The sequence below is a fragment of the Octopus bimaculoides genome, chromosome 15 (assembly GCF_001194135.2).
Source record: "Octopus bimaculoides isolate UCB-OBI-ISO-001 chromosome 15, ASM119413v2, whole genome shotgun sequence".
NCBI lineage: Eukaryota > Metazoa > Mollusca > Cephalopoda > Octopoda > Octopodidae > Octopus > Octopus bimaculoides.
Genome location: NC_068995.1, coordinates 33,446,621 through 33,458,071, shown reverse-complemented (window position 1 = coordinate 33,458,071; position 11,451 = coordinate 33,446,621). Strand labels below are relative to the sequence as shown.

Below are 11,451 nucleotides of genomic sequence, written 5' to 3'. Positions count from 1 at the left end.
ATATTTGAATTTTGAAATAAATAGTTAACACTATTTATTTTAAATTATCACCTCTGCTTTTATTTTTTCTTGCTCTAACCATTTTTCTACATTATCATTTAATTGTTTTCTGCCAGTTAATAATGTGATAAAAAATATAATTTTAAAAATAATCCTGTTTTTGAGTAGTGGATCTCAAAGCACACATAAAACTATAAATAATAACATGTAAATATGGAGTTGAAAAATTCTTTGAGAAAGAAAAGGTTTTTCAAAGTATTTATATGTTGTTATTTATACCTTGATATGTGCTTTGAGATTCACTATTCCAAAAAAGAATTATATCATATTCTCTCAATAGTTTATAAAAATTCTTATAAAGTCAAAAATTTCAGAATCTTTCCTAAATATTTTTTTTACTTCTTTTTCTATCAAAAATTCAGTATAACAAATTCTATAACAATATTAACTGAATATAAGGTGGTGAACTGGTAGAATTGTTAGCACACCAGGCAAACTGTTTAGTGGTATTTCATCTGTTTTCACATTCTGAGTTCAAATTCCGTCAAGGTCAACTTTATCTTTCATCTTTTTGGGGTTAATAAAATAAATGCTAGTTGAACACTGGGGTCTACTTAATTGACTTAGCCCCTCCCTCCCCAAAACTAGCTGGCTTTGTGCCAAAATTTGAATCCAATATTAATTGAACATCACAATTTCAAAAACTATTTAATTGATTGTATACCAAAATTTTAAAAGACACTGCTACAGAGATTTCACTAAAAATATGTTTGATGCCAAGTCAATAATTCATTTAATTTCTATCTAAAATAGAAACTTGGGAATTAAGTTGATGTCAGGATTACCAACAAAGCTTCAACTCACAGCACAGCTATCAATCATGAGTCAACACTCACAACATAGCTATTGGTCATGAATTAATACTCATAGAACAGCTATGAATCACAAGTCAACACTCACAGAACAACTATTACTCAGTCAGTGTACTGTATTTCAATCACAAGCTACATTTTCAGTCTTATAAAACTGCAGCTACATAAAAATATATATAATGACCAGTGATTCAACACAAAGTAATTTAGCAAAAGTAATTAAAGCAAAAGTATAACATTTTCATATTTATTTTAAGAAGATCAACTATAAGTTTCAATCAACAAAATCAATTAGTCCTCAATATCTATAAGTGGGAGCTCGTTTTCTATCTTCTTTAATACCATATTGTTGCATCAAATCTTCTTCAAAGGTCATCAATTTGGGTTGAAATGTAATTTTGGTTACAACTTCTTTGGTACAGTCCTTTGCAGTTTCTGTAAAAGAAAAAATAAACATTACTATTTGTAAATCTCACAGCGAGAGATATTCAGCAATAGTACTTTGGAGTAAAGATTGTTTGCCAACATAACATAGCAGTTCTGGTTTAGGACAAATGTTGCTGTAATTTAGCCCCAGGAGACATCGTCTCCAGCTGGCTATACGATACGATCTGTGTCCTTATATTTTCAAACAAGGGAATCTAGCATCCCTACTCAGCTCAAAACAATATCTGTGTATCGCGTTTTCTGGGTTATTTCGCTTCATCAGCACAGAATAATTATTCAACTAGGGGTGGCGCTGTCAAATTCCAGTTCGAAATATATAGTTTTCAAAGTGACAACTAGTCACTGATCTATAAATTAGAAAAGTACTGTTGCTGAATATCTCTTGTTGTGAGATTTAAAAATAGTAATTTTCTAATTTACAGATCAGTGACTAGTTGTCACTTTGAAAACTATATATTTTGAACTGGAATTTTGCAGCACCACCTCTAGCCGAACAATTATTCTGTGCTGATGAAGGGAAATAACCTGGAAATTGTGATACACAGATACTGTTTTGTGCTGAGTGGGGGTGCTGGATTCCCTTGTTCGAAAATATAAGGACACAGATTGTGTCGTATAGCCAGCTGGAGACAATGTCTCCTGGGACTAAATTACAGCAACATTCGTCCTAAACCAGGACTGCCATGTTATGTTGGCAAACAATCTTTACTCAAAAAAAAAAAACCCCAATTTCTTCATTCTCTGCATGAGAATAATTTTTTTTCTAATTTAATTTATGAGTAGTACTTTTCTTGAATAGCTAAATTTTCAATACCACCACATTTCATTTAATGTTCTGGTATATTTCTTTAATACAGATATATGTGTATGAAGCAGAAAGGTGGTCTCTCTCAAAGACCCCAGCAAAGAGGATTGATGGCTTTGATAGTAGAGCCCTGAGAGTCATCAAGAACATCAGATGGTATCATCACATATCTGACAGAGAACTGCGTGCACACACACATCAGCCAGCATGGACATATCATAGCTGTCCATCATATGAGCTGGTATGAACATGTCCTCCATCTCCCACTAAATCATCCTACCAGCACTTTACTCTCATTTGACAAGCTGCTGCAGGTTAGAAGAGGCCTCATGGCAGGACATGGTTGGGGAAGATCTCCAAGAGGCTCAATGTCACCTTGGAGGATGCAGAGAGGCTGGCACAGGACTGCCAGCAATGGAGAGCACTGATAGACCTGGTTGGCTCTATGTATAATGACATCTCTGGGACTACTAACCTGGGATGACCCCAGCCCCATCAGGCAAGAGCATGAAGCAAGCATATATAAAGAGGAATGTTGATTAAGGTATCATATCATATTATACTCAAACAAACAACTGTCAGTACAAGTCAAATGAGGGAACTTCTTGCAGTCACTTAGCTAGCTAGAATTAACAGTTTCATATTCTCCCAAATCACATTTTATCATCTTAAAAGATGTAGGGGAGGAAAAACACATTGGATAATACAATTTTCTATGTTACCATATTACCACTGAAATAAACTGTCTTTATTTTCAATAAAATAACTTTGTTACTGTTAAGCTGGTGTTTAGAGTATATATTAAACCTTTCATCGCCATATTTCTGTTGAAATATACTTTGTTTCAATTAATTTTTAAAACAAAGAAAAATTTACTCAATTGATTGTCACTATTAAGCTGTGTTTGGAACATAAATTAACCTGGAATTATGGTGGAAGATTTTAACTAAAATTACTTTAAAACCAGAAGTCTTTATCATGGAACTAGTAGTAACTTCAGGTAGGTTGGTATCAAAAGGGTTAAGATGAGATTTTGATGGAAAATGATAATCTAAATCATTTTAAAAACATGATTTTTGTATCATATAACTTGGGGTGGTATTAGGCAGGTTGTTATCAAAAGGGTTAAAAAGATGGAACAATCCCTGTGGAGTACCTTTGATCAGAGGTTTGCTCAATCAAGACTGGCCTAGAAATTAAGTGAGAACCAAACAACTGTAAACCTGTAAGTCTTTCTTGCCAACATCTAATGCTGTATACCTTTAGAATAGCCTTTAATCAGTAGAATCAAAGGACTTACAAACTTCTTCCCTCCACCAGGCACAGTCATAAAACTATTGTAAAACATGTCCTGTTTGCAGCAAATTGAAAACAATGATTCTCATTCAACAACTGAAGTTAAGCAACATTGAACATAGCTAATACTTAAATGAGTGACTACTTGGGAGACCTAGGGCTATAAGCACTTTATACAGCCCAATAAGAGAGCCTTTGTATGGTCTCTTGACCTGATAGAAACAGCAGCTAAATATCTATGATTAGGAAACACTGGATAATGTGTTCCTAAGTTACCAACACATTGGAAAAAACGTAAGATACTGATGGATGGAATGTCTATAATCATGATTCTGTTTAAACTATGGCTGAGCAGAGGCTAAACAATATTATGTTAAAGTTTCACACAAGAGAATATTAAGAAGCCTGAATATTAATATTTGTAGGTTTTTGGTTTAACCCTTTAGTGTTTAAACTGGCCATATCCTGCCTAAATATTCTAATAGTTAAAACTGGCCAGATCTGGTCTCTCATACCTATCCTATAATGTCATTCTGAATGTGAGCAACCACATCATGAAAGTCTCTGCATGATTAATTCAAAGTAATGTGAATAAATAAGCATTGCATTTGAGAGAGTAATCTGAATGCTAAAGGGCTCAGAGTTTCAGAGGAATTATTTTTCCATTGGTCCATTTTCCTTCTTTTTTTTTTTCTCTTGAATGATAATCAAGGAATGCTTGTTAAAGAAGATACATACCTTTATAATCAATTTTAACAACACCATCCTCAGGATCTTCATTCCGTGCTATACGAGACAATGGAATTATCCGACCAGTCCTTTCAGACACTCGAACTTTCTCTCCTTCTTCAGTATACCGCCACACTACTTTGGTAGGTTTCCTGCAAATTCAGAGAACTTTTAAACAACTGGAGAACATAAATAAATAAAATTATTCTTACAACTGTTCACATTTTTCAAATGTAAGAGTAGTGAGAAAATATCAGACTTCATTCTTTGATTTTGTTTTGGAAACAGATGTGTGTGGTGATGATGATGATGATGATGATGATGACGACGACGACGATGATGATGATGATGATGATGACGATCCTCTGCCTTTTAGTATCTACAAGTCTTCTGAAGCATAGTTTGTTGGTTTAGTTAAACCTAAAATTCTCCATTTATCTGAATAGGCATTAGGTTTTCTCTCAGTCTTCTAGTAAAACCAAGAAGAGCTGTTCAAGTCAGTGTAGTCTGCCCACAAAAAAATGTGCTCAACTTTATAGACAAACCACCTGTTTGGACTGAACACAGATGTTGCTGTTCCTAATTTTAACCACTCTACTCCAATTGTCATAGCTGTATGTTATCCAAGCTTCTGTTCTGTACAATTGCTTTGTAGGTATGAAATTTAGTCTTTAGTGTTACATCACAATTATATCATAGATAATGAGAATTCTCTCAAACCCAAGTTATATGTACATGTATATGTGAATATATGCCCATATGTAATGTATATTTGAATACAAGGAAGTACTGTGTCCACAGTTGGGACTGAATTTCGATTATGCACACAAACATTCCAGATTGTTTCCAGAGAGTCTACTCAGCTAATTACCATCACATCATTAATGGACATATTCTAGTCTCTGGCCCAAAGGTGTGCTGTCTCTTCTATGACTACTATAATGGCCTCTGTTTCTCACATCTCCAATACTCAGGCACCCACCACCTACTTGTCTCTCCTCCTCATCACTCTTGGTGCATCTAACTCCATCTTTCCTTGCACTAACCCCTATTCCCAATCCTTTCTCTTTCTGGAATTTCCTTCCTGTTCATGCCTTTCCTACAGGTATTGACCAATAACAGCTTAAACATAACATTAATGATATCTCATCAGTCTTAGAGGGTCTGTAAGGTTCATGGACCCAGTCTCTTTCTCCAGGTACAGAAAGAAAAAAAAATGTATACACACTGACACATAGATTAGTATATGGAAAAGTTTATGCATAATTATCTCTAGTTATGTGATCAGTTGAATATATAAAGATGTATTTAAATACTTTTATAATCATTGGTCTATAACAAGTGATTAGTTCACTAAGGAAATTTTAAGTAAATATTAGTAATTTTCAATCAATTATTTTGTTGTCACTTGAGTAAAGATATTTTCTTTTCTAATCAGGATGAACCAAATGAGGGTAACTTAAACTGAGGAAACACTAAAAAAAATATTTTGTCTATACAGGACAATAATAACGATCCCCTATGTAACACGAGTATTTCACACAAAAATATTTAATGAAGAGGAATTCCTCAACACTATTATCACATCATTTTAGTTCCCAAGATCGGTGGTTAGACAGGAACATATTTTTGAATCTGTGCTTGCCAACTTTTTTGACAGGCAGTCAAAGATACAAGTGCTAAGTGTAATATGTCAGAAATGCAAACAGTTTTGCTTTGTAGAATGTTAAATGCCAAAGTATTTAGCGTTGAAATATATTCTAGTTTTGATGCAGAAATCTAAACATTTGATCTTGAATTTGGAAAGTTTTCTTATGCTTTTCCAAAGACTGTATGTTGTAGCATTTATGAAGAGAGCAACATTTCTAAACTGCACTCTATTCACAGGTTTAGACCAAGTGGTAAAATTTTATTTTCTAGAAATGTTTAGCTTTAGTACAATTGTAGTTGCAAGATTTTCTGTATGTGAAAAGTAAGAAAAGAATCTTGAAGTGATGTCATCAGCAAGTAGACACAGGCATAAATCTGAAGGTGTGGGGAAAAGGAAGGGATCAAAAAAGGTCACTAAGTTCTATGGTTTATCTGAGTCAGTAGTGTATGGGTCACCATCAACACAAACTGAAATGGAGTGACATGCAAGAAAACTTCTACTCAAGATTTAAATACAGTCTGCTGCCAAATGGCTAGAAGATTCTCAGACACTATTGGAAACTGGTGCCAGGGGCAACAACTCTGTTTCTCATAACATTCACTAGAACAAAAGACATGTAACAGAATTAGCTTCTCTTTTACTCTCTCTTTTACTTGTTTGTCATTTGACTGTGGCCATGCTGGAGCACCGCCTTTAGTCGAGCGAATCAACCCCAGGACTTATTCTTTTGATAGTAATACTTTTTATATCACCCACCTCTCTTTTTTGAGATTTTTTCTTAGTTACACAGTTAATATTTTTTCTGTTTGGCATCCACTTCCAAGAACTCCATGTTTTCTTTTTCTTACGCTTGTGCACCTGGCTGGGTTCAATCACCTGTATTGGCATTGATACTTGAAAAGTATCATATAACCATTCCATTGGTTCTTCCATTCTCTTGGGCTTGCTCTCAATGAATCTTTTTTTAAGTTGATTCATGTATCTCTTGTATACACCCTTTCTACTTTTTACCAAATATAGCATTTTTCCTATGCGTCTGGTAATCACACCATCTTCCCAACTCTGTTTTCCATTCTTATATGCCCTCACAAACACCTTTTCACCAATTTTGAAAAATCTTGCTGTATTTTCCCTTGCAAATTTTCTTTTCTTGTCCAGTAGCAATTTGTTGAAAACTGATTTTCTTTTCCTTGCAAACATCAACTCCACTGGTGACATACCTGCTGGTGTATTTGGATATGGTGTCAAATTGTTTACTCTTAAGAATTGTTGAGAGCTACCTCATCCGTAACTTCCTTATTTGACTTTCTTAGGGCTTTCTTGAACATATTGACAAAGCATTCTACTTGTTTGTTAGATCTGGGATGGTATAGCGCTGTAGTTATATGTTCTACAGTGAACATTTTAAAGAACTTTTTAAATTCAAAAGACACAGATTGCATTCCATTGTCAGACACTATCACATCTGGGATGCCAAATCTTGCAAACAGCTCATGTAAAAAATTTGTCACAGTTAAGGAGGATGGATTTTTACACTTTACAAATTTTTGGCCATTTACAGAAACTATCAACTACCACTAAGTAGTACGAACTATTTAAAGGACCAGCAAAATCAATGTGTAGTCTTGACCATGGAACATCTACTTTTGGTCAAGGTCCACTTTTTATCGTCTGTAATTTTGCTGCTAGAGCACATCCTCTACAGCCATTCGCTAAATTTTCAGTTTCTCTACCCATTTTTGGCCAGTACACATAGCTACGCATTAAAGCTTTCATCCTCATAATACCAGGATGTCCAACATGAAATTCCTTCAACATTTTCTTTTGTAGTGTTTCAGGTATCACTACTCACTGTGCATACATCATTACACTATCACAAATTGAGTATAGGTTCATATCTTGGTTTCGTTTAGCACAAATCCTGTTCCTATTTACTTTTCCTGACCACAGTATTCTTTTCACTTCTGTTATGAATTTGTCTGTTACCGAATTTTGTTTTATGTCTTCTTGGGTTACTAGTAATTCACATATCACATTACATTTTTTACTTCTCCTGCTCTTAAAGCTGTGATTACCATATGTTGGAATGACTCGCAGTGTTTCGTTATCAGTCTGAACAAACCATCCGTATGCCCTAGATTTTTTGACAATAACTATTCCATTTTGTAGTCATAATTCAATAAGTGGCTGAGTTCCTTTTGAGCTTTGGGCCTCATGGGAGCAAAGTGGTTGAGTTCCTTTTGAGTGTTGGGCCTCACGGAGGCAATGACTGAGCCCTTTGGCATTATGTTGTACTTGAGAAGAAGACCTACCAAGCCAAGCCAAGCAAAATTGTAGCTGTGGCAGACACCAGTGTCACGCAAATGGCACACGTGCTAGTGGCACTGAAAAGCACCCATTACACTCTCAGAGTGGTTGGCGTTAGGAAGGGCATCCAGCCATAGAAAACCATGCCAAATCAGCCTTCCAGCTTACCAGCCCTGGTCAAACCATCCAACCCATGTCAGCATGGACAACAGTCGTTAAATGATGATGATGATGTAGTGCCCCATCGCTGTAGTCTATTCACTGTGTGTGTTGGTATTCCTTTTTTAGAACCGTATATTGACAGTAGTGAGTGATGATCCATTTGTAGACAGAAACTTCTTCCATGAATAAATCTATTGAATTTTTTCACACTCAATATGATTGCTAATGCTTCCTTTTCTATCTGACTATAGTTTCTTTCAGCTGGTAATAATGATTGTGATGCATGGACTATAGCCTTTTTACCCCCATCATCATATTGTGCAGAATCATGGCTCCTACACCAAAATCACTCACATCTGTAGCCAATATAACATCCAACAATAAGTTTGATGTTAAAATATTTAACTAGTCAAATGCCTTCTGACACCTATCAGTCCAATACCATTTTGTATTTTTCTTTAACAGATCATTGAGTGGGGCCCTTACATTATGTATATTGGGAATGTAAATTTGATAATAATTTACTTAATCCAAGAATACTTGTATCATAGTCACATTATTTGGCGTGGGTATATTTTTTATCGCAGTTGCTCTGGATGGACCCAGTTTCCATCCATTTTATTCTATTATCTGGCCCAAGTATTTAATTTCTTTCATAAAGAACTTACATTTTTCTTGTTAACTCAAAACCGTATTTTCTAATCTTCTCAAATACCCTATCTAATTTACGAATCGATATTTCCAACAGTTGAAATTGATAGATTTAATATTTGTTAAGTTTCAATATAACAGCTTTAGATTTGATTCTGTAAATCATGTTCTAGACTGGTGGTTCTCAACCAGGGCCCATATGGTCCTTAGGGGTCCATATAAGATTTTGTGTTAAAATTTATGAGCAATAAATTGCTTATTCTTCAACATTACACAAAATATTTTAACAATCTTTTAATGCAATTCCTAATAATATTTAATAATAATAAGATTGTTTTAAAGATAGAATGGCTGTGAGGGTCCACTGGAGTAAAATAAGAATCAAAGGGGTCCACATAGGTAAAAAATGGTTGAGAATCACTGTTGTAGACTAACACCATAATCCTTTGTTCACAAATAATACATCCTCCAAGTTTTCACTAAACTGAAAATAAACAGAATTTATCATGTTAACTTTGCTTATTTAATAAATTCAAACACAAATCCAACAGAAAATATTAGTAGTAGCAGCAGCAGGAGATTACATACTGGTCAGAGGGATCCACCAGAGATACTTCAGTCGTTACTAAAAGAGGTTGTTCTTTGCGGATTATACTTCCTGGGTTTTTTGCTGTTTTATACAGTTCTTCGTATTTCTATAAAAAGAGGACAAATATAAAAGAGATTATATAGACACAGACACATGCTCGCATATAAACAGACACATACATATATACACAGGATGGGCTTCCTTCAGTTTCCATTAACCAAATCACCTCACACAAGCTTTGGTTGGTTGAAGGCTACAGAAGACACTTGCCCAAGGTCCCATGCAGTGGGATGATCATGAAACCACACAACCATACCTGTGCTCTACCACACCAGCACCTACTATATATTGAGAAAATCCAATAAAAAGTGTGGGGGGAGGGCAGGAGAAATATGCACAAGGTAGTTGGTATTAACGTTTTAATTTATTAATGTATATATGAGATTGAATAAGTGCTGGCTAAGTTGATGGGGCAGGGGCATGTTAACTAATTAAGTGAAGGAGTGTCAGTTCATTCACTGGTGCAGTACTATCTTCCTAACAGGTTATTTAACTTCACAATAAATAATGTTTTGTTTATAAAAGCACAGCCTATTACTGTATAATTGACACTATTTTCATAGCCCTTGGAACCGAGCTTGAAAATACATATTATAATGTAAGTGTAATATATACAATGCAGTAAGAAACTTCTCTAACATATCCAGCAACAGAAGTTAGTAATAATTTGCTGTGTTCCATGTCAAATAATGCTGAATTCATAGCCTCATATTTCATATAAAATTGAATAATTAATTCTTAGTTGGACAAGAAAAGACATATGAAAGGTGCAATAATAAAATGATGTTTAATATTAAGCTATTGAATTTAAATGAATTCAATCAAGTTGTGAGAAAATTGAAGGATTCATCATTTTATGAAGATTATTATAATTTTATAATTACATTAAGAGAATACTTACATAGTTAAGGCCTTCTACATAGCACCAATTACGTTCCTTTATAATCTGAGTCACAATACCTTGCTTCCCTTTATCCCTCCCAGTTAAAATCTCAACCTAAAATGGATAGAAAAAAAGATACAAAGTTAAATAACAAAAATAACTTACATCAAGGAAAAAAAAAATTGAGCAAAGTATCTTTTAAAATGTAAATTTTCAATTGAACAAAAATTCTATCTGTCAACTAAAATCCTAATATTAGTTTTTTAATCAAAAAATCACAAGATGATAAAAATTTGAGAGTATTTTTTCTTTATTAAGAAAATATTTCAAATAAAGAATATTTTAGTTTGAAGGAAACAATAAAAATTTCTAGCTACCCAGAAATTAGTTTAGCAATGTTAACAAATATGTGACTGTCATGATTATCAATGTAAGACAAATATATCAGCATTAGCTGTATACACCTGAACAGATGTCACTCTGATGCTTTTCATCGCAGTATACATACTTTTTTTTTAAGACCTGGTTAAAGTGTCCTATTCCATCAAACACTACATTATAGTTTACACACTTCCTGTGTACAAGCTATTATCTTCCAATTACAAGATATCATTTCACATCAGCATGCAGACTATTCACTGCTGCTCCTGGCTCAAATATTTTCAACTGAGCAAACAATTTCAAAATTTGAATATATAACCCCACCTTACTGCCCCTAAAACTTCATAATGAAAACATTATCTATATATATAAAAATGAGAATGTGTGTCTGTCTGTCTGTCTGTCTGTGTGAATCCCTAAAACTCGAGAACTACACAACCAATTTCATTCAAATTTTACACATGCCTTACTTAGGGTTCCAGTTGTGTTTTAGTCAAAAAAAATTATTAACTTCTTGCAGAGTTCGAGTACACGGCAACATAATATCTCCCCCACTATTTAAGTATTACGTGTCAAAAGTGAAACAAAAACACTCATGTCAAATACTTTCACTTTAAA

General features: G+C 34.1%; 1 protein-coding gene across 2 annotated transcripts in view; it reads right to left on the bottom strand.

Moving 5' to 3' along the window:
* Positions 1-1,105: 1,105 nt before the first annotated feature.
* LOC106880614 (uncharacterized) overlaps positions 1,106-11,451 on the bottom strand; it is a 78,539-nt gene continuing 68,193 nt past the window's right edge. Inside the window, exons 3-6 of one of the 2 annotated variants that reach the window (XM_014930633.2) lie at positions 10,471-10,566; positions 9,509-9,615; positions 4,159-4,301; positions 1,106-1,307 (exon numbers count right to left, since the gene is read on the bottom strand). In XM_014930633.2, coding sequence (XP_014786119.1) covers positions 1,171-1,307; positions 4,159-4,301; positions 9,509-9,615; positions 10,471-10,566 — 483 coding nt within the window. In that variant the 3' untranslated portion in view covers positions 1,106-1,170. Of the gene's footprint in view, positions 1,308-4,158; positions 4,302-9,508; positions 9,616-10,470; positions 10,567-11,451 lie in introns of those variants that run through there. The other variant, XR_008265623.1, reaches the window with a different exon arrangement.